At 42.2% G+C, this 27,746-nt stretch overlaps 1 protein-coding gene across 2 annotated transcripts in view; it reads right to left on the reverse strand.

The window, feature by feature from the left end:
* SHC4 (SHC adaptor protein 4) overlaps positions 1–22,971 on the reverse strand; it is a 65,182-nt gene extending 42,211 nt beyond the window's left edge. Inside the window, exons 1-2 of one of the 2 annotated variants that reach the window (XM_069956603.1) lie at positions 21,939–22,971; positions 5,387–5,457 (exon numbers count right to left, since the gene is read on the reverse strand). In XM_069956603.1, the coding sequence (XP_069812704.1) occupies positions 5,387–5,457; positions 21,939–22,493 (626 nt within the window). In that variant the 5' untranslated portion in view covers positions 22,494–22,971. Of the gene's footprint in view, positions 1–5,386; positions 5,458–20,710; positions 20,777–21,938 lie in introns of those variants that run through there. The other variant, XM_069956604.1, reaches the window with a different exon arrangement.
* Positions 22,972–27,746: the final 4,775 nt, after the last annotated feature.

Raw genomic sequence — 27,746 nt, forward strand, 5'->3', positions numbered from 1 at the left:
AAGCCACACCAATCCTTGTTACTGAAGCTTTTTCTCTCTCCATTGAGTGCCTGGTGAATTGGTCATGCTTTATAAATTCCTTTTCTCTCAGTCCGGATTCCTACTGAAGCTTTTGTAATGCTGTATACTGTGTTACCTTCTTGTTTTGGTTCACCCTTTGTATACACTACCGTTCAAAAGTTTGGGGTCACCCAAACAATTTTGTGTTTTCCATGAAAAGTCACACTTATTCACCACCATACGTTGTGAAAGGAATAGAAAATATAGTCAAGACATTGACAAGGTTAGAAATAATGATTTGTATTTGAAATAACATTGTTTTTACATCAAACTTTGCTTTCGTCAAAGAATCCACCTTTTGCAGCAATTACAGCATTGCACACCTTTGGCATTCTAGCTGTTAATCTGTTGAGGTAAGCTGGAGAAATTGCACCCCACACTTCTAGAAGCAGCTCCCACAAGTTGGATTGGTTGGATGGGCACTTCTGGCGTACCATACGGTCAAGCTGCTCCCACAACAGCTGGGGTTCAGATCTGGTGACTGCGCTGGCCACTCCATTACCGATAGAATACCAGCTGCCGGCTTCTGCTGTAAATAGTTTTTGCACAATTTGGAGGTGTGTTTTGGGTCATTGTCCTGTTGTAGGATGAAATTGGCTCCAATCAAGCGCTGTCCACTGGGCATGGCATGGCGTTGCAAATTGAGTGATAGCCTTCCTTATTCAGAATCCCTTTTACCCTGTACAAATCTCCCACCTTACCAGCACCAAAGCAACCCCAGACCATCACATTACCTCCACCATGCTTAACAGATGGCGTCAGGCATTCTTCCAGCATCTTTTTATTTGTTCTGCGTCTCACAAACGTTCTTCTTCGTGATCCAAACACCTCAAACTTGGATTCATCCGTCCACAACACTTTTTTCCAGTCTTCCTCTGTCCAATGTCTGTGTTCTTTTGCCCATCTTAATCTTTTTCTTTTATTAGCGAGTCTTAGAAATGGCTTTTTCTTTGCCACTCTGCCCTGAAGCTCAAAATCCCGCAGCCGCCTCTTCACTGTAGATGTTGACACTGGTGTTTTGCGGGTACTATTTAATGAAGATGCCAGTTGGGGACCTGTGAGGCGTCTGTTTCTCAAACTAGAGACTCTAATGTGCTTATCTTCTTGCTTAGTTGTGCAACGCGGCCTCCCACTTCTTTTTCTACTCTGGTTAGAGCCTGTTTGTGCTGTCCTCTGAACGGAGTAGTACACACCGTTGTTGGAAATCTTCAAATTCTTAGCAATTTCTCGCATGGAATAGCCTTCATTTCTAAGAACAAGAATAGACTGTCGAGTTTCAGATGAAAGTTCTCTTTTTCTGGCCATTTTGAGCGTTTAATTGACCCCACAAATGTGATCCTCCAGAAACACAATCTGCTCAAAGGAAGGTCAGTTTTGTAGCTTCTGTAAGGAGCTAGACTGTTTTCAGATGTGTGAACATGATTGCACAAGGGTTTTCTAATCATCAATTAGCCTTCTGAGCCAATGAGCAAACACATTGTACCATTAGAACACTGGAGTGATAGTTGCTGGAAATGGGCCTCTATACACCTATGTAGATATTGCACCAAAAACCAGACATTTGCAGTTAGAATAGTCATTTACCACATTAGCAATTTATAGAGTGTATTTGTTTAAAGTTAGGACTAGTTTAAAGTTATCTTCATTGAAAAGTACAGTGCTTTTCCTTCAAAAATAAGGACATTTCAATGTGACCCCAAACTTTTGAATGGTAGTATACATAGATATCATTTGATTGTCTATTTGAGCACTGTTGCTCCTTGCTGCAACAGGTGACCCTTGTATTCCTTAAAGTGTTCATGTAATTAGAAAAACTTTTGACATGGTCACGGTTTTTATTGTTTAGGCTTTGAGTGTTGAAACTGCGACCAATCATGAGAATGAGCGGGGAGAAGTCCACACTGAGCACATTCCTCTCCCGGCCTGTGAGAGGCCCGGTCTGTGAGAGGAGGACGCTTCATAGACTTACATTATGTACAGTAGCTGTCCTGGTCACATTGTAAGAAATGGACCTTAGTAAATAAATATTGTATGGTATGCCTATAATTTTTCATTTATCGGAATTTTTGTATTCCATGCATGCTAAATGCCCATTGTTTGCCAAGATTCTCACATCAAAAGGTCACTTTCCATAGACACCATTCTACGGGCCGGCTCATTCCGCATTCCGCCAAAAGAACTGACATGTCAATTCTTTCGGTGGAATGCGGAATTAGCCGGCCCATAGAATGGTGTCTATGGAGCCGGCAGAAAGGCGCGCGTCTGTGAGCGCGTACAGCTGGCGGAATTCAGTGGAGTTTATCCGCGAGAATTCCTCAATGTTTTTTCTAATGACAGCTACAGGTTAACTCGACTCACAGTTGTTTTTCCCTTCCCTTTTTTCTTTTTTTCCTCTCCCTTAGCTTACTCTTCTGTAAATAAAAATATTTTTAGTTAAAAAGTATACTTAACTGTATTTTTCTCAATGTAATTGAAGTAATGGTATACCAGCATATAGAGGCCAATTGTGTAACAAGATGTAAGTGGGTGTAACAGTTGCTTGTTTCGACCAAAGTTTCCTTTTTTAGAAACTTGAAGTATCAGATTCATCAGGTGTCACAATGGGAAACTTTCAGACCAAATTCCACAAATAAATTGCCCGCATGTTTTGCATTATGTCTACGTGTATTTTTGATCCAAAACCAGTTTTGCAAGTTACACAATAGACTGATCAGCTTTTGTCAGGTATATAAAGATGAAAATAGATGTCTGGGCGAATTCTGAGTTCACATGAAAGCCTTGTGACAGAAGACTGATCACATGATGGGGGTTACCAATGAGTTCTTATGTGTTAAGGCAATCTGCCTGATCTGTGTTACATAAATATAAAGGCAGTCAACAAAAAAACTTTTGTTTTTAAGATGATGATCATTCAAAGCACAAAAATAGTGATATTCTTATAAATCCAAAGTCAGAGCAAGCATAAACATTGGTTGTTCTATTTATTTTACAGAAAGTGCAGTCTCACTAGTTCATACTGGCTGTTTATATCCCTAAATATTCCCCTATTATTACCTTTTTGATTGTTTATTAATTAATATTATTTTTTATTTATTTATTTATTTATTCATTTATTTATTTATTGGACAAGCAGTGGCGGAACGGCGACATGCCCACCAGTCCTCCTCAAGAATGAACAAAAGCAAGGGAAACAAAATCAAACATAAGCCTACAGCTATATATGACTCCCCTCTAAATAACACGAGGAGTACCCCGGGGCCGTACTAGGCCCACCCCGATCGTCCAATGGTTTTTGTATTGTAGAAAGACCGAAAAAAGTGAGGGAAGAAAAGGAGAAGCGAGAAAAGAAGCAGGAAGAAAGAGAGAAGAAAAGGGGAAAAAATAGAATAACTCGGGGGAAGGGAAGGGAAGGGGCGTGTGGAGGGAAAAAATTGGGAGGGGAAGGAAATGAAGGGGGTAAAGGGAAAAGGGAAGGGGGCAGTCAGTGGACAAGACACCTTGCAACGATATGTAGGGAGAGTGCAGTCACCAGGACCAAAAGCGACCACAGCAGTTTAGCCTGGGCCTCATCAATCACCAAGGACTCATATTAAGGTGTGTCCTTGAAGTGCATCCAATCTTACCAGGGCTTAGTGAACGTCACATTCGTTTTATGTATAGAAGAGAACAAATCTTCTGTGTACTGCAGGTCATTTACCCTGCCCTATTATTACCTTTATATTTTCTCCATATTTTCTTTGTATACTGATGCTTTAGTGACTAACAAAAATCGGATAATGCTTAGCCTGTTAGAATGTCTCCAAAAGCATGAGAGTTGCAATCCGAAAAAAGGGGTGTAGTCTTCATTTCTTGCAAGGTTTCAGCTTGCGCATAGGGAAGGGTTCAGTAGGGCAAGACATCTCCTTCCAGCACTGAATACCATCCCTAGGTGACGCCTTACAGCCTTAGGAGCTGGGTTCCATTGATACCCATACTTGTAATTTTGACGTACATATATTACTGGCTTGTGATTTGTTTCATTCTTAATATATCAGTAAAAGTGACTTGTGACTTGTATTCAGTTCAGTCTCCTGTCATGCGGTTCACTTTGAATTAGCTTCAAAGAAACTTACAATCAGCTGCCATGAGACAATGTGATCTCCAACCTGTGTCTCAGGGCGTACTGGGAATCTTTGTGGTATATCCCAAGGACAATACAATACAGCAGTATGCGTGGAGTTCCACATGGTCATCACTGATAAAAGGATGCATTGATTCAGTTATACAATGCTAATTTATATGGTTTATCAGTCATGTTGGAAAAACTTCCAACAGTTTTGATTTTTTTTTTTTTTTTTTTTAATAAGCCCTGACGTCATGTAGGAGGCCCGCTCAGTGGCTGTGCTATGTCACGTCCCCAAAGCAGCATGGGCGCCAACACAGGAGCCAGGGAGGTAAGTATTATTTTTTTTACTTACCCTCTCCCCAAACAAGTGTCATTTCCTCCTCTGTACTGTCTTGAAAAAAATAAAAAAAATTGTGATTTTACACCACTTGAGGTGCTGGACTATATGTTGTGTATCCATTTAACGCTGCTCCAGGTTTTCATTGGTGGGAAGGAAAGGAGTGCTGGATGGACAACCCCTTTAATGGTCTCTTCCTGCATATCCAGCACGTGATCACTGAGGCTACCTTAAAGGGACTTTCTGGCTTCATAACAAATTTACCAAGAGGCAGGTGATGGCAGAGGAAATACACCCTGCCCTTTTCTCTTTCTCAGTCTAGTGCTGCCTCTTGTTCTTGCTGCCTGTTGCTGACGCCAGTAACTTGCATTCCACAGTGTAAGGAGTATACTTTACCAGGGTACTTCCAATTGGGCCCTCAGAGGAAGCATTGTGGAGTATAAGGTTTTTTTTTTCCAGAAGCCAGAAGACTTTTTTTTCCTTTTTTTTTTTTGGTGGGGGGGGGGGGGGGGTTAACATACAATCAAGAAAACAACATTAATAAAGTAAATGACAGACTAATGCATAAGGAGAGAAGACTGACCATGAGGGCTTACTATCTACAAAGCAGCACTGTTGTCACTGTTTTCACACACATATGGTTAGAGTATTATGCCAGTTGTGATAACCGGTGTATAGGTGTCTATTCATACACTCAACTTTTTTGTTCTTTTATAGATTTTTTATCTTGCAACAGCTGAAGAGCCATAGCTTAGTTTTGATACTACTTCTCTGAAGTACAGAAAGTTAAATAATAATAAGAAAAAAAACAGCAAGATGACCTTCATTGTTTACTAGTTATGTTATCACACTGAAGAGACAGAACTTTTAGGAATTAATTTTACCTTGTAACTTGCGTTCTTGTGCCAAAGTCAAGGGACCTCATGGACTGCAGCACTTCAATACAACCCATATACTGCAAAACACATAAACAGGTTCAATAAGCGGAGTCATTCAAATACAAAAATACATTTCAATGTGCATTGAGTAACTGTGCTATGCATTTTATGTGACAATGAATAAAGTCAATATTTGACTGTAGTCTTTTGGGTAAGCAAATGTTTCTGCTGACACTGCGCTGCGTGCGTCCCATTGTTTGGAACGCACACGTACCTGGAGCGTCACTTCCGGTCAGGGAGTGACGTTACTTCCAGTCCGGGGCCGGACATGCTGCGGCAACCTGTGGGCATTTCGTATGAAATGACAGGGGACATGTATGTGATATATATATATATATATATATGTATATGCATTTTACTGTGAATATTTTTAATGGCTTGAGAAAGGTGAGACCTATAGGTTACAGAAACGTGTTGCCTTCTATATCAATAGATTCACCTATTGGTCGGAACTCGTGGACCAGTGTGCAATATTGACTATATGCTTTCTTGGAGGGGGGTCTTTGGAGATCATTCGGTCCTAAACCCCCCTATGTGGAATGAGTACATGCATTTACTTTCCAATTTCATTTATTAATGATTAATAGCAGTCCTGAGCGCAAATCTTGTTTTTTTTGTATTGTTTTCTTTATTATGATTTATTACAAGTGCTCGATCAATGTAGCTGGTACAGGGCTAGGGGGCTGGAAATATACTCACAAGCATATGTAGGATGCTAAGTGCCTGCTTTCTTTCTATGAGATCGTTTGGTCATGCATCAGTGTAATAACATGGAACACATGTAATAACTTGGTGTTATATGTTCACAGGCAAATAAAGGGTCAACTGGTAAAATGGCTGCATTTGACTGACCTACAGACATAATATATTTTACTTATTGTGTTGAAAGTATTACCATAGGAAAATAAATCTCATCCTGTTCTAATCATATACTCCTAATTTCATTTTAGTATTCAGCCCTCCAGTTGCTGCCATGTGATGGGTAGCGCACTAAATAATTGCTGTCTAGGCTCTAACATTTCCAAGAAGTGAAAATACTTTTGCTTGACGTTGAAACATGATGTTGGTTATTGGTCAATTAAACCTTTAATTTTGTGGATCCCTTTGAAATAAATGGCACATTATATGAGCTTAGCTGTCTTTGGCACTTCTATAAATAATGAATACATTGTCTGCACTTGTCTGGACACACAAGTCTGTGCACTGTCACTCCATTAAGAGTCCTATTTAGGAGTTCTCAAGATTGCAGACCCCCTGTGACCAGACACCTATCCTGGGGATAGGGCATAAGGGAAGTATTAAACAAAGTGATTTTCAATGATTAACGACTAATGATAAACGATCGCAAACAAGATTGTTTATCATTAACCTAAAATCTTTCACTATATTACATAGATCGATAGTTGTTATAACGATAGTTACAACGATTGTTACTACGATTGTTTACTCCATCTGATCCCAGCAAAAGAATGAACGAACAATTAGTGAACGAATGTGGAATTACACTGAACAATTAGTGAGCGATTAACGATGATTTTAGGGTCAGATCTAAATCAACGTGCAACGACACCATACAATTTTTCGATCGCTGCCTGCATTTACACAGGACAATTATCGTTTAAACTCGAACAATATAGCGATTTTCCGCACGATAATCATCCCAGTGTTCCTAGCGGTCTTATCGGACCGTGGAGCAGGTGACTAACTTTAATGGCGCAGAAGAGGAAGGTAAGAGGCATACCTTCCTCCTCTGCATCTCCTGTGCAATAGGGGCATATCAGCAGGTTAGATTTGTTCAACCTACTAATAGTTGCCCTTTAAGGAGTCCTTTTACACTTGTCAATCTCTCAATCCGCATGGCTTCCTGAGTGTCACGGCCGCGGCGGGCCGGAGCACGGGACCTCTCCATGCAGCCGCCGGGGTCCATGTGCAGGGACCCGGCGCTGCTACTAGTTCGGCCCCGGGGGGCGCCTTACCTCGCCCTGTCACCCGCTGTGCCGGCCGGTGCGCGCACGCCGGTTGTCTCTAATTTAAAGAGCCAGTCCGCCCCTAATTGGTAGTTGCACCAATCACTCCCTATAAATCCCAGCATGCCCTGTCCCTCGTGTTGGAGCCTCTACATGCTTCCCATAGCGTTTGGCCCAGCTCCCCGTTGTTCCTGACCTCAGTCCTTGTTCCTAGTCCCTGTCCGCTGCTTACCCATTGTTCCTGAGCACTGCCTGCCACCTGCGGTTACGCCCTCAGACCTCTGCCTGCATTACCATCTGCCTACTGCTCCTGCCACGCCTCGCCTGCTGTCACTAGCAACCAAGCCAGGGGTAGCGACCTGGGGGTCGCCTGCCGCAGTAAGTCCATCCCGCCTTGCGGCGGGCTCTGGTGAAAACCAGCGGCCCCTTAGACTCCGCTCCCTGGTGCGGTTACTACCATCGCTAGTGACAGTTCAGTGGATCCACGACTCCAGGTGTTACAGTAGGCTCCAACCATGGATCCCGGCGAGGTGCCTGATATCCGCGACGTAGCCCGAGTGGTCGCCCAACAGGCTCAACAAATCCAGCAACAGTCGCAGCAGATCCAGCAACTCACTGCCGCCTTACAGCAGCATACTACAGCCCAACGTCCTCAAGCGTCCGGGAAACGCCAGCACCTAGGTCCGGTGGGAGAGGTCTCCCTAAGTGTGAATGCCACCTCTCCAAGGTTGTCTATGCCAGTCTCCATCCAGACACCCACGGGACAAAATCACCAGACTACTGCCTTTCTCGATTCTGGGTCAGCAGGCAGTTTTATTGCAGCAACATTGGTCAAAAGATGGCGGCTACCGACCATGTGCACTACCAGACCGCACCTCTAGTCCTCCAGGTGGGCACTTCACATCAGGAAAAGATCTCCTTCTACGTCCTGCCCCATTCTTCTTTCACCATCCTTTTGGGCGGTTACGCCCTCAGACCTCTGCCTGCATTACCATCTGCCTACTGCTCCTGCCACGCCTCGCCTGCTGTCACTAGCAACCAAGCCTTGGGTAGCGACCTGGGGTTCGCCTGCAGCAGCAAGTCCATCCCGCCTTGCGGCGGGCTCTGGTGAAAACCAGCGGCCCCTTAGACTCCGCTCCCTGGTGCGGTTACTACCATCGCTAGTGACAGTTCAGTGGATCCACCACTCCAGGCGTTACACTGAGCCCTCTGTGACACCCACTTGTCGAGCACTCAGAAAGTCAGCCACAGCACTGCTTGTCACACAACGGTTGCAGCAGTCACACACACTGACTCACTCTTGCCTATGCAACCTTCTTATTTCCTTTGGTGCCACCCCTGAAAGAACTGCAAAACCTTTGCACCTTTGCACTAGGTCATCCCACAGGCTGTAGGCATCCACAAGGCCTGGCCGTGAACCCTGTCACCATGATTACCAACCCCCAGATAATATGTTCACAAAGCAGTATAACATTGATATGGTATTGCTCAAACTGTTCCAAACTGTGTGTACAGACTGTAACATACAATAAATATGAGCACACATTATATAGTCTATTTATATTTACAAAAGTAAAAGACATAAAATCATTGCCAATATCCAAAGCATAGGTCCATACATAAAACATGGGAACCCCTATTCTATGTACAAGCAAACCCCATACTATTACAGAAAGCTGCAGATTCCTTATAAACTACAGATGACTAAACCGCCAGTAAAAAAGGATTATCAGATATACTGAGTCTTTGCAAGAGGAACATGAACAATCACTTCAATAAACATAAGGCACTTAAGTGCTAATAAAGAACCAGACGCAGGATGTAATATAAAGAAAAATAATACCATAATAGCCGACCTACATGCTGGTAGTTTCCATGTATGTTGCAAAGATGTTAGATTTTACATGTGCTGACTGTAGAGCCAAAGTTACAACAAATATATATATAGCCAGTCAGCAGCTGTAGTGGGGTCCAGCCTCAGGAGGTAAGAGCATCTTATTTCTTTTATCCTCACCTTCCCCAGCACTTGATAAAAAAAATGGGCCTGGACGGACTTCTTTAATGTGACCATCTCTACAATTTTTAATGCACATGTCCAGCTGTTCAATGCTTCAGTACTTTTTGCACATCTTGCTGTTTTTGCTGTTCTTTAACAATGAGCTTGTTACTTGCTGGCTTGGTGGTGGTGGTGTTACAGTGAGGGTAAGTGTGTCTAGTCAATACAAAACTGCCCTACACTTAGTGAATGGTACAGTGACAAGCCCAGACTACTTGAATTAGATCATTAATCCAGTCATTGTACTTCTGCATGAACAACACATACCAAAATTCATTTTTATGGATGGCAATGCTCCAGTTTGCATCATTAGAAAGCGGCTGCTGGAGACTGGGGGACCTCAAATGGAGTGGCCTAAACTGTCTTCAGACCTGAATCCCATAGAAAGTCAACTTGTGAACAGCATGATACATTGTTGTCAAGCTGCAATTGATGCTCGAGGACACATGACAAGTTATTGTGACATTGACATTTTATTGTTGGGGTATACTCTCTACTGGGGTTGAATTTTTTCCAACAAATTGTTTCAAATGAGGTCACCATTGCATGCCTCTACTTAAATGCCTTACTTTCATGATATAATATCACTTTTTATGTTTTCCATAAATGTGGCCCGAAAGTCAAATATCCCTCCATTTTTGAGAGGTATGTTAATATGACAGATAGATCAACCATAATATTAAAAAAACACTATCGTCTTGATGCCACATACCACAGGACACATTCAGAGGTCTTGAGGCATCCGCATCTTAAAGGGTAATAGCTGTTTTTGGGGCATGGCAGTTCTATATATTATATATACACTTGGGGGGGACATTGATCATTGTTGTGCCGATGGTGTACATCATGGGTCTCCAAACTGCGGCCCTCCAGCTGTTGTCCCATCATGCCTGGGCAGCTAAAGCTTTGGATTTGGCTGTCCAGGTATGATGGGAAATGTAGTTTTGCAAGAGCTGGAGGGCCGCAGTTTGGAGACCCCTGGTGTACATCATGGAGAAGGTATGAATCTGTACCTTCTCCCTGGCATACGCCAGTCATAACCCTTGCTCCCGTTAGCAGGCAGGGTGCGCGGCAAGGCAGAGAGGAGGCGTGGCCTCCCCACTCCGGATTTACCATGATTTACATCTGCTAGTAGGAGTGATAGAAATCTACACCCACTAAGGATCAGGGGTAGATTTGCGCAGCAGGTGCAGGTCCCGCCAGATTTACTTAAGAGATATAACACTGGCGCACTGAATGTCTCCCTTGCACTTAATGAGAACCTTCCTAATAGCATAAGTAAATGTGAATTAATTTTCTTGTGCAGTGTTTGCTTGGGGTTTTAGTTACACATATATCCTGTATTGCTTAAGCAGAGAATCTGCAGGTCTAGCACGGCTCTTCATTATGTATTCTCACTACGTTACATGCAGGGATGCTCTTAGCCAGCATCTCTCCCCTGTCATTGATAAAATGAAATATTCAGTGGAGTAGGTGAGTCATGCGCTGAGATCATATGATGATGAGTAAGTGTTCACTCGCCTCTGTGGCCTGTGCGTGGGAAGCTACTCTAAACTAAGATGAGAAAATCAATATGAGAATTACTCAGAGGAGAATACAGGCCGATGTTATCTTTTATTTACAGATGAAGCCTTGTGCCTGGAATTGAAATACAGATCCTTTTAATTCTCAAGTAATTGAAGAACTTGAGACCAATATACAAAATGTTTTATAAGATGGAGATTTTGGACTTTGCTCTATAGGACAGCCTCCCACGTCTCATTGAGTTTCACTGTAAGGAATATACAACAACTTGACCTTTCAGCAAGTTCACTTTTAGGCACTTACATCATAGTTCAGTGTACGGTTTGCAGTGCTGTTTGTTTATGCTTTGTTCATGGCTATTCCTAATATAAATTTTAAGGCTTATACATAAGTCTGTTGCATTTAAGACTATTTGGGCTCGACACGCCAGGAATCCCATCTATATTCATTTAGCAGACCCCTGTGTTTTGGGAAAAACTTTCAATTAAAATAAACTGATTTAAAAAAACAAGTCTGTCACAGCTCTGTACAGCGTCATACAGAGCTTTAATACTGTATCTATATTACCCTATGGAACCCTGCTGTATATCTGCATGCACCCAATGTCATACAGTGGCATAATAATAAAGTTTTTGAAGTGTGTGACTCATATGGAACAAAATGTTGGCATGCCTTATCATATGCCCTACCGAGGTGCAAGGATATTCGTAAGGTACCTCAAACAGGCTCCATGCTCACAGCACACCCCTGATCTCTCACCTAGCATCTGATACTGTTCATGCCATATACATTACTTGGCATATTTCCAACACAGCCTTATATTAGAAGAAATGAAACTAAAGTGTAAATCTTCTGTGTATTAAAGCTATTGTGCATGTTTTAATGGAGGGCAAAACCAGATGGATAATTGTGATGATTTTTACCTTAAAGGGGTAGTTCACAAAAAAAAATCTTTCAAATTAACTGGTGCCAGAAAGTGTTAGAGATTTGTAATTTACTTCTATTAAAAAAATTCCAGCCTTCCAGTGCTTGTCAGCTGCTGTATGTCCTGCAGGAAGTGGTGTATTTTTTTTTAGTCTGACACAGTGCTCTCTGCTGCCACCTCTGTCCATGACAGGAACTGTCCAGAGCAGTAGCAAGTCCCCATAGAAAACCTCTTCTGCTCTCCAGACTGGAAAGAATATCACTTCCTGCAGGACATACAGCAGCCAATAAGTACTGCAAGACTTGAGATTGTTTAATAGAAGTAAATAACAAATATCTGGTACTTTCTGGCACCAGTTGATTTGAAAGAAAGTTTTTTGGGGTGAACTACCTCTTTAAATGGGTTATCCAAGACAAGAAGATGCACTGCTACTTTCTTGCAAAAACAGCACCACACCTGTCTTTAGGTTGTGTGTGAAATTACAGTTCAGGACAGGTCCCCCTAACTGCTGGTACAGCTCTTTAGTGTTCCTTATTGCATGGCGGGTGTCTGTATGTCTGCTGGAGCTGGTATTCAGGAAAAACAACTTTTATTTCAGCGGCCCAGTTTCAATGAGGCGGAGCCTAGAGCATCTGTGCCCTCGGCTTGTAGCGTCTCTTATCCCCCCCTATTTCTGTCCTCACATTCCTGGACTGCATCTTTATCATTGGCAGATCTAGGGGATGGATGCCCTATGCCCCGCCTCAGACACCCTGCCACCTGCCACCCTGCCAAAAGTTGTTTTTATCCCAAATACCAGATCCAGCAGACATACAGCCATGCAATGACGAGCATAAAGAACAGTACCAGAGATTTGGGGGCTTAAACTAAAGATTTTTTAACACAGCATTTTGCAGTGTCCAGTAGAGGACATCATGAGACTCCCCAAATGATGCCAATAACAAATGCCACAGTGCCATCCATCATACATAGGGTCCCATGTCTGATGCCAGAATACCCATTTAAACCCCTTTACATGGACCTATACCTTGTGAGGGTGTGTTCACATACAAAATGGTATTCTGCATTTTCGTTGCTTCAGTCAACCCCCCCTCGGACTTGATTAGTGATCCCCAGCACCAGAAGGACCTCAGCAGCGATGCCCGGGATCCCCTTTACCTCCAACCTCCCCCCCCCCCCAGGACCTCGGCTTTGATCCACCATCCTATCAAACATACACCCGCACTTCAGCAGCGATCATCTGTCCCCCCCATACCTCACACACATACACACACACACACACACTTTTTTTTACCTCATGAGAAAATCCTGAAGGCCTTTCCTGATAATTTCCTGAACATAAAAACTGATCACTGCCAGGAAATCCTGATGCTTTCTGGAGGCCCCTTCACATGTCAGAGGCTACATTCACAAGCTTCACATGTTCCTGTTCCGTTCCATGTCGCCTTTTTTTTTTTTTTTTTTTTTTTAAACTTATTAGAGCCAGATATTGAAACATTCTTTATTTTATCCTGCTTCTAGTTACTGGTTGTAAGTTTATTCATGTTATTTTTGGCACATGATTATGGGGCAGCCATCTTGCCTGAGCTGTTTATAAGAGCGTTAAAGGGGAACTATCAGCAAGTTAGATGAATCTAACCGGCTGATGGCCCCCTGTTGCACACAGGGCACTGAGGATGAAGTCTTTCACCTTCATCCTTGGTGCTGTTCCCCTGCAGTTTTAATGCAATCCTGCGTCCAGTAAGGCTGCTTGGAGCAATGCCTCATCCCCAGAACACGGGAACTGCACTGAGGGTGAAGGTAACAGACATACCTTCATCCTCAGCGTCCCATGCGCAATAGGGAGCTATGAGCAGGTTAGATTTGTCTGAGCTACTGATAGTTCCCCTTTAAGTGATACACTTTCTCACAGGACTTATGCTGTATGGAGGTAAAAAGCAACATACCAAGATTTCTCTTTTGTTCATTCACTTTGCTTTTTTTAATTGATGAAAAACAACTAGTAACACTTCTATTACTGGAAGCATTCTTACTCTGCAGCATGTTTACACACCTGCCTAAAACTTTTGCACAACACTGTAATTAATTTATACTATTGTTTATTACACTAGATTGAAGGCAATAAATATTGTGGACATTGTCTGTTTGTGTCTAGATAAAGTTTTCAGGGAGAGGTATATATACAAACAGAGTACCGAAATAAATCTGATATTGGGAAATTTAGTCATGAACAGAACTAAAGGTATTTTATCAAGATCACTTTTATTTCTATTGGACATTGTTCACATTTGTGTTTGGAGCCTAATACAAACCTTCTGCATGCAAAGAACCTGACAAAATGTAGATATACCCATTATAGTTAATATGGTCCTTCAAGAATGAGTGGAATCTATGGGCTGTATTACACTGCACCATTTGCAGGGAAGCAAGTGGCGACCTGTCAGCTCAGCGCTCACTTCCCCCTCATTCCCTGCTCGCTGCCTGTGCTATTACACACACAGACATCAGGGAGCAGTGGGAGGGGCTGCCTGGACGACGATTAAAATTGTCCAGATCTCCCATTGAGGTCAGCGGCGGTCTGCTGCCGCTCCTATTGCACAAGTAGTCTGTCGCTGCCATGACCGGCCCGTTTCAGAATGTGAAAGACCTTGATCAGCCGACATTGTGCATGTTGGGTGATCGTGGTCTTTTAACATACGCTATCACACCAAACAATTAACGTCTGGAACGGCTGTCAATCAGCCAAGTACAGCTGATAATCGTTTGGTATAATAGAGCCTTATGAGAAACAGATCTGCCATAGCTGTCAAGGCTCCTTTATAAACACAATTCAATAAATTAGTGTGAACAGAGCCATAAAGGGAACCTGTCATTAATTTCATGCTGCCCAAACAATGAGTTATTAGGGTGGTCTCCAGTGGCCTCTCCCCACCCCACTAGCTTTGACTCATGAAGCTCTCCCTGTTTGGGTATAGGGAGAGATCTATCAATCAAGGTTGGCAGGGCAAGTAGAAGCCACCAGGGACCACCCCAGTGACTTATGGTTCAGACAGCATGAAAAGGTTCTCTTTTAGCAGGCCATAGATTTCAGATGGCTGCCCGCCAATTGTCCCACAGCTATGTGTACAAATCTCTGCATGCTGGAGTAAGTGTGCAGGTGTTATAAAGAGGGAGAAGGGACAAAGTTGCTACCAGACATACCTCCTCAATAACAATCTAATCCAACCGGCCAGACTCTTCTCTCCCCTGACATCTGCCATTGGAGGAGAGACAGGAGGATTCCATACACATAAAAAAAAAAAATCTACAGAATTGACCACCATTACTCTATGAGTACACTGCATTTATGATCCTGTGGGTATTTTCTTTATGGTAATCAAATATCTATAAACTATATTATCTGCATAAACCTTCATGCGCAGAACACATAGATTTCAGCCCTGACAATAACACTTCTTTGTACAGTCACGTGCGTGAGCTTACCATAAACGCAACATCAATGTATTTTCTTATTAATTTCATAATGAAATGGACAAGTACACTGCTGCACCAGACTGAGCCTTAGAAAGAAAATATCTGAATCACTGATGAGATTGAACCATGCATGAGTCACTCATGTTAATTCAACTTCCGACAAGGTCGGTCTGTTTTTTATTTAATGGTAAAGATAAGTGCCAGGAAGATCTGGTATCCATATAGTATCTCAGTGACTCATACTTGCTCCACACTTTAATATGCAGCAGTTCATCCTGTGTTAAATCCGTTGTCTAATTCACTTAGACATTTAGTTGGTCAGAATAATACAATCTAGAAATAAGTGAAATTAAAAAGGCATTGCAAAATTTACTGCCAGTTCCGTTTAGTAGGTGCATTTGGGTCACAAGGTAAGAACAATGATTATCCACAAATAGAGCTTATTCAAAGCACCAGTTGATCTTTCAGATGAACTCACTTTCAATGGGCAATATTGTTTCAAACAACTTCCCTCCATTACATAGCCAGGATGATTCATATTTGTAAATTACTTTATTTACCAAAAAATATTCTTTATTCCAGAAAAACAGCTCTAAAGCTCCGGCAACTAGGTGTCTCACTTGTCTACAATCTGCTGTTCACTGCCTGTTGTCAGGGGGAATCTGTCTAGTATAGTAACAGACCAGGACAAATTACAAGAAGGGGGACAAGGCTTAGCAAGTGCTTTCAGCAGGGGAGAGAGTCTGTAAACGTTTTAGAGAGCTGTGTACCTGCAAGCTGAGCCAGTCTTCCTGCTGGAAATGATCATTTCTGTTCCTTAAAGGTACATCAAAGCTTCCCTCTCATCGCTGACCACCCATAAAGCCCAGAACAGCTAGTCCCTGTGTAAATACTACTGTACTTACTACTGTAGATACATCCTGCTAAGGTGTAATCTGTATCCAGCTGCTGCTGTTTCTTTCCTTTTTGCCCACATAGCATCTTGCAAACTCGTGAAGGGTGCTGTCAGGGGCTCAAAACAGTTGTGAAAACATTAAAATCACCTTGTCACATGGGTTCAGTTTAAGTTGTCCACAGATACTGTATAAAGATTATTTAGCCTGTACAACATTGAAAATCGTAAGCTAAAATATAGTTACATATGTATAAGCCTCTGTTTTATATGCAGGAAATTGTAAGTTTGCCTGTCAGCTAAACACTGTTGTGGTGAATTTTCATAGATGTGCCTATTTGATTCTTGAAGTGCATATCCAAAAGACGACAAAAATATAAGGAATTTAGGAGTAGGTAGAGAAATAATTCCTTCCAATAATTTTGTCATTTTGATTTTCTTAGTTGGGTTATAATAAATATGAACAGAACTCATTATAGTGCCGTGCCTAAAACCCCCAAAAATAGTCAAATGTAAGAGTCAGGTAGCATCACAGACTTCTAATTTTCATCTACAGGCAAACTGGTTGACGCTGAACCAAACAGCCCAATGAGTAGATATCTCTGTACTTTCCCTTGCAGCATGTTCCTTTGGACAGATGACTGGTGGGGCTGATATTAGTCATATTCCTACAGTAGATACCAGCATAGCCAATAGTTTTCAGGGAATTTTGGGGCAAAGGTAATCTTTTTAGTTAATGGACCAGTTACGCTACATGTATAGTCAGTTCCCCAGTCCAAACAATACAGTGGTCTGCTAATTGTACCAATGTAGAACCTTGTCAAGGAGCTTTTCTAAAACCTTGTGTCAGACTAATGTTAAACCAAAGAGGTGATGCATTTAATGGCCCTATAACTATGGCAGTACAATAAAACCTGCACATGACACTCGTATGTGTAATATGCTGACTGCACTTCCATATGCCTTCATAATTACACTGAGACACTGAATTTATTGGACTGTTTCAGAAGAAAACTATATTTATAACATGAAGCATTTGGCTAATAACTAGGGATAGCACCTATAGAGATGTTATGGATGGGCCACATCCTACAAGGAAAGGGAATAATTGTGTAGATGACACTTACGTGCACTACAGTCACCTTATAAACATTTTCACACTGCGGTGTTACATTAAAGGGGTATTCCGCCCAGGGCAGTTTAAAAAAATAATTAACAAAGTAGCCCTGTTGTACTTACCATGTCCCCCTTCCTTCTCCATATTGAAGTTTTTATAATTCTGTCATGCTTTTCAATGTAGCGCTGTATGGGAGACTACAGATCCCCGCATGCAGCACGCCACCTACATTACCTTAGTCTCCCTCCCATGCACGGCAGAGGGGGAAGGAGATGAAGGGGGAATAGGATGGAGGTGGAAGGAAAGAAGGAGACAAAGTGGGAGGGGGACTGAGGTGGAAGGAGACAAAAGGGTACGGATGGGGAAGGAGAGAGAGGGTGAAAAGGAGAGAGAGATAAAGGGCATAGATACAAGCCCAGAGAACTGGTGATGCACGTGGATGAAGCAGGGAGAGGGCGCATGCGCAATATATGCACTCTGACCAAAGGCATGGCCCACTGAAGGTGATTTCAGTAGGTGACGTGTCCTCTGTTTCCTCAGTGGGCAGGGTATAATCACTAATCCAGCCCATTGAAGAGGTGGAGGACACGTGATCCACTTCTTGGAAGGAGCGAGACAGAGAGGACACCATTTAGCTCATTTTTTGCATCCAGAGGGTATGAGTCAATAGAGAAAGCCCCAAAGGGGCACAGAACACATCATTACTTGCTTTGACCAATATGTGAAGCTATGGCTGGGCTATTACATAATTTAAACAAGATCTGCGGTGAAATACCCCTTTAAGTACCATTGAAAAAAAATCTCTAGATGAAAAACCTACTTGTGAATTATTTGTACATTTTCTACATGGCTTATAAATACATTTAACATTACTTCAATCGAAAAAGCATTCAAGTACAACTTTTTTTATATTTTTGAGCCAGCCTGAGACTATGGGGCTATTGAAGAGCCAGGGCATTAACATGAAAATCCATCCCCAGCCAGTAGAGTTGAGCTAACCTGGAGCATGCTCGAGTTCATCCGAACCCAATTGTTTGGCATTTGATAAGCGGTGGCTGCTGAACCTGGATAAAGCCCTAAGGCTATGTGGAAATCATGGATCTAGTCATTGGCTGTATCCATGTTTTCCAGACAACCTTAGAGCTTTATCCAAGTTCAGCAGCCCCCACTAATCAAATGCCGAATGCTCAGGTTCGGATGAACTCGAGCATGCTCAAGGTTCGCTCATCTCTACCAGCCAGTCATTGCTCAGAAGCACCTATATTAAGGTGCCACTTTCTCCTGTGCCTTGCTTGAGTATTATTGTAGTTCTGTAATCTGCAGCAGAGCTGTGCTGTATCTGGTACCAGTTCCACCTGGTTTACTGACCCAGTCTATAACCACTGGAAATGTGATTCTTATGCAGCCTGGTACCCTCTGGCAACAGAAGTCCAGTTTTCTCATCCTAGAGCATGATGAAGGGTAAAACCTAGAGGGTACTTATACGCCTCTCCTGGCTCAGCCCGAAGGCAAGTAGAAGGGTGTCCACACCTGATGTCCATTGCAGCCATGACACTGGCATTTTAATACTTTGGGGGACATTTATTAACATTGCGCTCTTGGCATACACCACGGAAAAGGCGCAGATTCTTACCTTTTCCGTGGTGTACACAAGCTGTAACCCCGATTGCAGGCAGTGGGGGGTGCAGCAAGGTGCCGAGAAGGTGTGGCTTCCTTCCATGCCTAAGTTATCATCGCTTATGCCTGGTGCAGATTTTTGCACCACCCCTGTGTCAGGTGCAAGTCTGTCCGGCTTTATTAGGGGTGTGCGCATCTTAGTAAATCCGATTGGGAAAATGGGGGCAGGGCTTTCTGTAAGACTGACATATGAGTATGCCTGTCTTGATAAATGTCCCCCTTTATGTTGCAGTCTTTATGGTATGGTAGCAGTGTGGCTTCCAAGCACATCTCTACCATCATATATGTGTCTACCTTCCCACAAACACACCCACCACTGCTTAGGCAGCTGGCAATCTTCAACTGAGATGAAATGTTTTCTGTCCTCTGACAAGTCCTGTCCTAAGAATACTATTATTTAGTCAGTGTTTGCATGAGACATATCCATCTTATAATTCACATAATATCCTGCTATGTGGCTAGGGGTATTAAAGGGGTTATCCTGTGAAAATATTTTCCTTTCAAATCAACTGGTGTCACGAAGTTATATAAATTTGTAATTTACTTCTATTTAAAAATCTCAAGTCTTTCCATACCTATTAGCTACTGTATGTCATGCAGGAAATGTTGTTTTCTTTTCAGTCTGACACAGTGCTCTCTGCTGACATCTCTGGCCGAGACAGGAACTGTCCAGAGCAAGAGCAAATCCCCATAGAAAACCTCTGCTGCTCTGAACAGTTCCTGTCTTGGCCAGAGATGTCAGCAGAGAGCACTGTGTCTGAATGAAAATAAAACAACATTTCCTGCATGACATACAGCAGCTTATAAATACTGGAAGACTTGAGATTTTTAAATAAAAGTAAATTACAAATCTATATAACTTTCTGACACCAGTTGATTTGAAAGAAAAATATTTTCGCTGGACAGCCCCTTTAATAGTGGTTACTACTGGACCTGTGGTCTCAGGGTGGCTTAGCACAGCTAAGGAAGGGAAGGTCTGCTGTTACACAGATACCATGAGCAATCTCTTAATACTAGATTGTAAGTTGTGGTGAGCCTGGCCTTTACCCTTGTTGTTTAAAGTATTAGTTTGCTACTATGTTTGACTTTGTCTGTTACATGCACTTGCCATATAATTCATGTACTCTCTATATTGTTAAGTATTATTATTATTTGCCTAGTTGCTATGTGGCCATGTACTGTATATCTGGCTGCGCACTTTTGTAGCCATTCTCTATTGTCCAAGGTAGCAGAGCCAAGGTCCCTGGTTACCCCGCTCATCAGCTACAAAGGCTTTGAAAGAACATTGCCTGTGGCACTATATACTGACAATGGTGCGCACTGGGACACTGGCCTGGTTCACAAGGTCATGACGCTGTATTCTGACAGATTTTGTACTTACTCTAAGGACTGATAATTAAGGGGACTCGTCTTAAGGTCTCATAATGATGAAGTGTGGTGTGGGGTCTGGTTTGATGATTAAAGGGTATGGCCTGGGGTCTGCTACCTTCACTATTGGGGGTCTGATAATTCAGTTCTTTGGGGTATAAAAATGTAAGGGTCTATTTGTCTGACAATGTAGGAGTCTGGGATCACATAACAATGCTTAACTGTTTGGTACATTGTTTAAAGACAGACAAATTGAGAGTGTATCCATACCTTACATGTTACATATTCATGCTTAGGGGTGCCCATTCAGGAGTTTGTTGTAGGGTCCAGTCTTTTCTAGTTATGCCTCTGTATGTAAGAAAATATAGTCCTACTACACTGGACTCAAGGTCATCATGTAGAATATTATAGTGCTATTTACCAAAGTCTGTACTCTTCTCCAAAATATTTAGTCTGTGACCAGCATTACTGCAGATGCTTGACACAGTACTTTATGGGAAGTCTGTATATTTCTACAGGATGGGCAGAACAGCAAACATTAGCGATAAGTCATCCAATAACTCACACCTTAATTACACAGACAGATTTGTAGGACAATTTATAAGCCGGATTTTTAACACCAAGCCTGGTATTATCGTCATTCTCAGCTTTCAGTGTGAAGGTGTTGATGGGTAGGAACTTTTTCACACCAACCCCATTACAGAATTTATTGGCCTGCTGAGACGGCTGCCTGCATTTCATGTGCTATCTGATGGGTGCTGTGAGGCAAGGTTAGTCACAGAGCAGAGCTGTATTTTAAAGCCTGACTTCACCCTCACACCTATGTTAACATCACAGTGTATTGCTATACAGATGTGATGGCTTATAACCGTACACAGGCAGGCATTGTGTATAGGTTTACTTAAACTAAAACGTGGATAACAATTCTTCCTGATGACGCTGCGGATGCAGCGAAACACGTTGAAGGGTCTATAGGCAGATTTTAATCAGCAAGAGCACACTGCTCCACCATATTCAGTGTCATAGACCTGGTTTGGTTCTATTGCATATGGTTTATATGGTAGCAGTTTGACTGTTGTGTTTTAACACTTTCTTTCTACCACTTGATACACAGATTTTATTCGCATTTTAGTTGGGTCCCATTATAGGGGGCACTTGTCCCCAGGCGTTTATCCTGAGGGATTAGGGGTATATTAAACTAAGACATGGCTCCAATTTAGCCTGGACTTTTGTGCCCATTTGTTAAGCCTTTTTTTTTATGTTTTATATTAGTTACTACAAAAGCGAGGCAACAACAAATGCATCTCTTATCATAGCTCCGACAACTCGTACATATATCCCAAACTTCTTTCTAGTTATACATCTAAACTCTCATATATTTGCAGACTAAACAGACAGAAAGTGGAAAAGCTGGGTGACATTAGCCAAGTGTGAACAGGTGTTGCCTATACGTACAACATATACTGGGTTTTATGTATAGACGACGTAGGTTACTTACTTTGACACAGTAGGAAAGGACGGGTCCCATGTTCACATTCTGTATGTAGCTGTTCTGATCAGGTGAAGACTTCTTCTCACTTTCTGCACTAGCCTCCTGGGGTTTTGCTTTCATGTCCACATCCTGCCTTACTTGAGAGGAGCTCATGTAGCTGTTGAAAGTGTTTTCTGCAGATGTTGGGCTGTTTGGAGCAGTGTGACTATCTGTCAGCTTTAATCTAGGTACTTCTTTAGTCCCCAGGGAGAATTGCTTCAGTCTCATCAGGCTGGCTGAGCTAGACAGCTTAAAATGAGGCATTTTGGGTATAAAAGTGCATAGTGTAGATGTACTGTCCCGTGTTACCAAGGTGAGGTCTTCTACTGGTAAAAAGGAAGTCGAATTTGCATGAGAGTTGGCACGAGCTTTGGCATTTAAAGATGGGTTGGATGAACATTCTTCGGTCGTTGTTATAGAATCATTCCTGAATCTGCTGTACTTGGCCCTTTGAAGCATTCCTGGGGATCTACAAAGGAACTGATGCAGAATGTGTCCACTGTGCTGACCGTGGTCTTTCATAGCCTAATGAGAATACTTGCTGGCATTTTATACAAGACGCCACAGTCACTTCTCCGTCCACTTGAAGATTTGTGTTTTTGCAGCATTATTCCACAACATTGCAAAATGCGGATAAATTTACACACTAAAGCCAAAGTAATATATTCATGCACGGTACGATAAAGATGTACGGTGCTTGTGGCTAGAGATCCATAGGTCTAAATAGACATAGTAACTAGTTACAGTCCAAGGTGTAAATGATATTCATGGAATTAAGCTGTCAGTGTGTGAAGAAATTCGAATCCAATGTAGAAGTCTGGTAGCTGCGATATAAGAGCTTGCTTCTTTTGCAGAAAGTCAGGCAGCAGGAAAGTCCATATATCCTGTGTGATGAGCCCTCCTTAATCCCATGCATAAACCATGTCACACTCGCATCATCCTGGGGAGAAGGATCTTGGGGGCGTTGCAGAATTTCATGAATGAACTCCACTGAATGAAATGCTCCCTAGGTTTGCACGCTAGCAATCTGTGAATGAAGTCAGGAATGGCTGGAATTGACTCACAATCCCGAGGGTGCTCAGCCCACATCCAATAGGAGAAAGGCAGGATGACTCACACAGGACAAAAACACTAAGCTACTAGTTACAGCTCGGGTGTGTGCTTGTACTGACAATGTGGAGGACGTGGATGGCTGAATAAGATAGATGGATAGATAGATAGATAGATAGATAGATAGATAGATAGATAGGCTGCAGCATATAAATGTAGATGGTGCACACCTAGCTCCACTGGTATAACTTACACAGCAATCAAAAATACACTGCAGTACTTCAATGTCACTGAAATAATAGAGTTTATTCACCCCTAAGCAAACAATGTGCAATGTCTGAGCTAAAAAGTCGCACGTTTTGGTGATTGTATAGTGCTACGGTGTATTTATGATTGTTAGATACATAGTAGAAATTAAACGGGTGACTGGAAAGCTGGATCCAGTCCTGTGAAAGTTTTCACAGTTTCCCAGGGCCCGGTTCAGCTTTTCCAGGCACCCAGGGTGTAGCGGCATGAAGATCAAAGGCATATAAACCGACTGCCGTAATGAAAAGTAGATAATCTGTAATAAGTGAATTAGAGATAGATGCATTGATATGAAATAAGGATTAATAATACATAGACAGGCAGCTAGATCAATATATTATGTAACCCTTTAGGCAGTGAGGTATTCATAAAAAATATGTGAGCTGTGCCACAGTACCATGTTAGTTATTTAATGACATATGACGGCCCTTAACTGTTGAGGTACCAATTTACCTTAGACTTTAGGTGGCCATACCCGTTCACCTGTCTATTTACCGTGTCTGAAGCTATCCTGAAAGACCACTGACATAATGTTGGTGGTGATAATGGTCGGGCATGATGGAAAATCCCTGCCTGATAGTTATGCCCATCTAACCATCCACAAAAATCACTGCCTAATAGTTATGCCCATCTAACCATCCAAAAAAAAAACCTGCCTGATAGTTATGCCCATCTAACCATCCATAACAGATGCAGAGAGTGCAAGCCAAATAGAGAAGGGACAATGGAAAAGGTCACAGCCTTTGATGTTCTAGGCTATGTTCACACAGTGTATTTTTAAGGACAATGCAATAAATAATGCACTGTATTGAACTCTATGGAAAAAATGGCCATTGATCACACACTGTATTAAACACTGTGTTCCCCTACGGCTGCACAAATAATTGACTTGTCAATTATTTGCGTCCACTAATGCAGGAACAACGCCCATTGTTCCCACTCGGTTCACACAATGTATGGACGTTCTGACGGCTGTACATTGCATGAACTTCAATGGTTAATTGGATTGCATGCACACCCAAATGTGGCTGCAATCCTAAAATAAGATAAAATGACATTGTCTCCTCTACCTACTGGTGTCACATGTCGCTGCAATGCTGTACAGATCACTTTACAGCAGTCTCCTATTTTCACTACAGACACAACAGGCAGGGCTGTATGAACAGCTGCTGCTGCCCTAGGCGCTAGACCCGCAGACGCTCCATCTTCCCTCACCTACTAGCATCATGATTTTCTAGTTACTGAACATCATATTGATATTTGATCAGTCTTAAGCCGCATTCCCACATTTACTGTACATCACCAGATGCAGGCGAAAATAGACCCTCATGCGGTAACTAATAGGCATAAATTAATTTCTCTACATGTAGAAACATTGTCTGAATCCTGATTTTCATAATTTTTAACTTCAAGATGGAAAATGTGAATTCTGCTGTGCTGTTTGTTTAACAGATTGCAAGAATTAGCAGGGAAAGGACAATGCTGCACTGCAGTCTGCTACTCTGTGTGTCAAAGACTTGGGGTCCATAGAGTTACATTAGGAGCCAGATTAATTACGTGGCACAGAGCCGGGAGAGGATCACACTTACTGCAGTCTTCTCGTCTCGTTCTCGCGATCGACACAGGTCTGATCATGGTGTCTCTATGACATGTCAAAAGTTTTTCCAAATGACAGTGACATTTTAAGTAATTCCCATCTTTCAATCGGCATGGTCATGAAAATGTACAGTAAGATCGTCCTGAGCGGTCGATATTCGGCCAAGTATTGCCAATAATCATTCAGTTCCTTACACAAAGTGGCTTCCAACATCTCGGTGGTTGAGCAAAAAAAAAAAAAAATCTTTCAAATCAACTGGTGCCAAATCTCTACTTTTCCAGTAGCTATCTGCTGCTGTATGTCCTGAAGGAAGTGGTATTCTTTCCAGTCTAGAGAGGACAGGTTTTCTATAGGGATTTGCTACTGCTCTGGACAGTTCCTATAAATAGACAGAGGTGGCAGCAGAGATCACTGTGTCAGACTGGAAATAATACACCACTTCCTGCAGGATTTACAGCAACTGAATGAATGAATACTGGAATACTTTTTTTGCTGAACTACCACTTTAGAGAGATTGTCCTTTCAAATGTTTCTTATTGGAATAGAGAATCATTTGTATTCTGTCCATTTCCCTGTCCATTTTTTCAAACCTATTTTCACCTCTGTGTCCCCGGGCCTCCTCCTCTGTTGCTGCTTTCTGGATTTGTGTTCATTTACATAAAGAACTTCCAGGTCACAGGGGTCAGCAGTAACATCACAGCTCTGCAAGCCTATAGCCCCACCCCTTTTTCTTGGGCTCAGATCTAGCTGTACATGTTTTTTTTTTTCCTCTTCAAATACAATAGTTAAAGGGGCACTCCGGATAAGAAAAACTTGTTTTCTATTAAAAGTACATTAAAAGTTATATAGATGTGTCTATATAATGTATTACTGTATCTGTACAGTTCTGCCACACTGGTAGCTGATAGAAATCCAGGAAGTGAAAAAAATGGCCTCTGTGCCAATTCACATTGTCTCCTGCTCCCTCTGCTATCTGCTATTCTATCTTACATTGTGTGTGTTTGCTGAGCTTAGGTTGATGATGCAGACTGGGGGCAGGGCGTGATGTCACAGGAGTGATTTACCATCTATGATCGGCCAGAAGCAGGTGCAGCACTAATTTTACTGATTGTGATGGGTGGGAACTGTGATGATCAGCTGAGGGAAAGCATTGCATTCTAGGAACTGCTCAATCAGGAAGAACAGAAACGCAATAGAGAACACCCCCTCCCCCCCCCCCCCCAACAAATGGATTTTGGGTAGTTTCAAAACGGGCATAAACAGGTAAGTAATGCTATATGCTTCTGCAGAAGTTTCATTTTTTTTAACCTCTACCTGGAGTTCCCCTTTAAATAGTGGACTCTGTGCTGGTGGACATGCATCTCGGCAGTGTGGTGGCTTAGTGGTCAGCACTATTGCCTTGCTGCACTGGGGTTCTGGGATAAAAACTCATCAAAATGGGGGTTGGCATTTTTGTCTCTAAAAATTACTGTGTAAAGTAAAGAAACCATAGCCATGTAAACAGGGCCGGATTATGGTTGCTGAAGACCCCACCATTTTACATCAGGTGGTATCTGCAAACACTGCAGTGTCTGTCAATTACTTACAGTATATTATCAAATAAACTATTTTTCTGGAGTTCTGAAACTTTTAGCTGCCATGTGACTATAAACACCAGCACCCATGTACATGTTAGGAGTTGTAGTCGTGGAATACATACACACTACAGATTGACATCCTACAGGGGAGCGCGGTTTCAGGGGGCGGGGTATAAATGAGCCAGGATTCTGTTACAGGTTTACATCAGTAATAAATAGATAGAATGGTGACTGACATGAGGTGAAGTATAATCTCCTCTCCATATTACAATGCCCTAACACTGTAGAACTTTATAGTACAATAATAACAATATTGTTCCTTTATTTATATAGCTCCAACCTATTCTGCAGTGCTGTACAGAGATGGTTATTACTCATACTGGTCCCTGTCCCCAGTGGAGCTCACAGTATATTAGTGTGTGTCATAAAATCCATGCAAATACTGGGATACATACACACAGCTGTTATCCCAGGACTCCAACACTACAAAGCAACATGGCTATCCTCTGTGCCACCTACAACACAGCTATCAGCATCTGGTCTCCTCCATGTAATGCTGCTCTTACTGCTGCAGTTTCTACTGGGCTCAGATGTTAGCTCCTCCTACAAGGGTGGGGCTAAATCAATGTGGATGCAGACCTCACCCAACTGAATACTCATACTGTGTTCACAGAAGGGAACAGGAAACAGACAGGGAGCATGACATCACAGGAAATAAAGAACGCAGACAGAATGGTCATGTGACTGAGCCCGAGAACACAATTAGCTATAAGGGGGAAAAAAAACACCAACAGATGTCAATGCAGCGGTAGGTTATTGAAAAATCCCAGACAACACCTTTAACCGTTTCATGACACAGCCCAAAATGGCCTTAAAGGGGTACTCAAGAAAAAAATAATATATATATATATATATATATATATATATATATATATATATATATATATATAGATATACAGTGGTGCCTTGGATTACGAGCATAATTCGTTCCGGGGCCATGTTTGTAATCCAAATCCACTCTTAAACCAAAGCAAATTTTCCCATAAGAAATCACTGATATGCAGACAATTGGTTCCACACCCCAAAAATAATGATTTTTTATTCTGAATAAACATGTAAAAGAGATGAAACAAACATTCAGAAACAGCTAAATATGTGATATTATCAAGGGGCGGTCTTGGCATTTCTGGGGCCCCAAGCGAAGTTATGTCTGGGCCCCCCCCCCCTCTACACGCACTCCACAAC

This window comes from Dendropsophus ebraccatus, chromosome 1 (genome assembly GCF_027789765.1).
Source record: "Dendropsophus ebraccatus isolate aDenEbr1 chromosome 1, aDenEbr1.pat, whole genome shotgun sequence".
Lineage (NCBI taxonomy): Eukaryota > Metazoa > Chordata > Amphibia > Anura > Hylidae > Dendropsophus > Dendropsophus ebraccatus.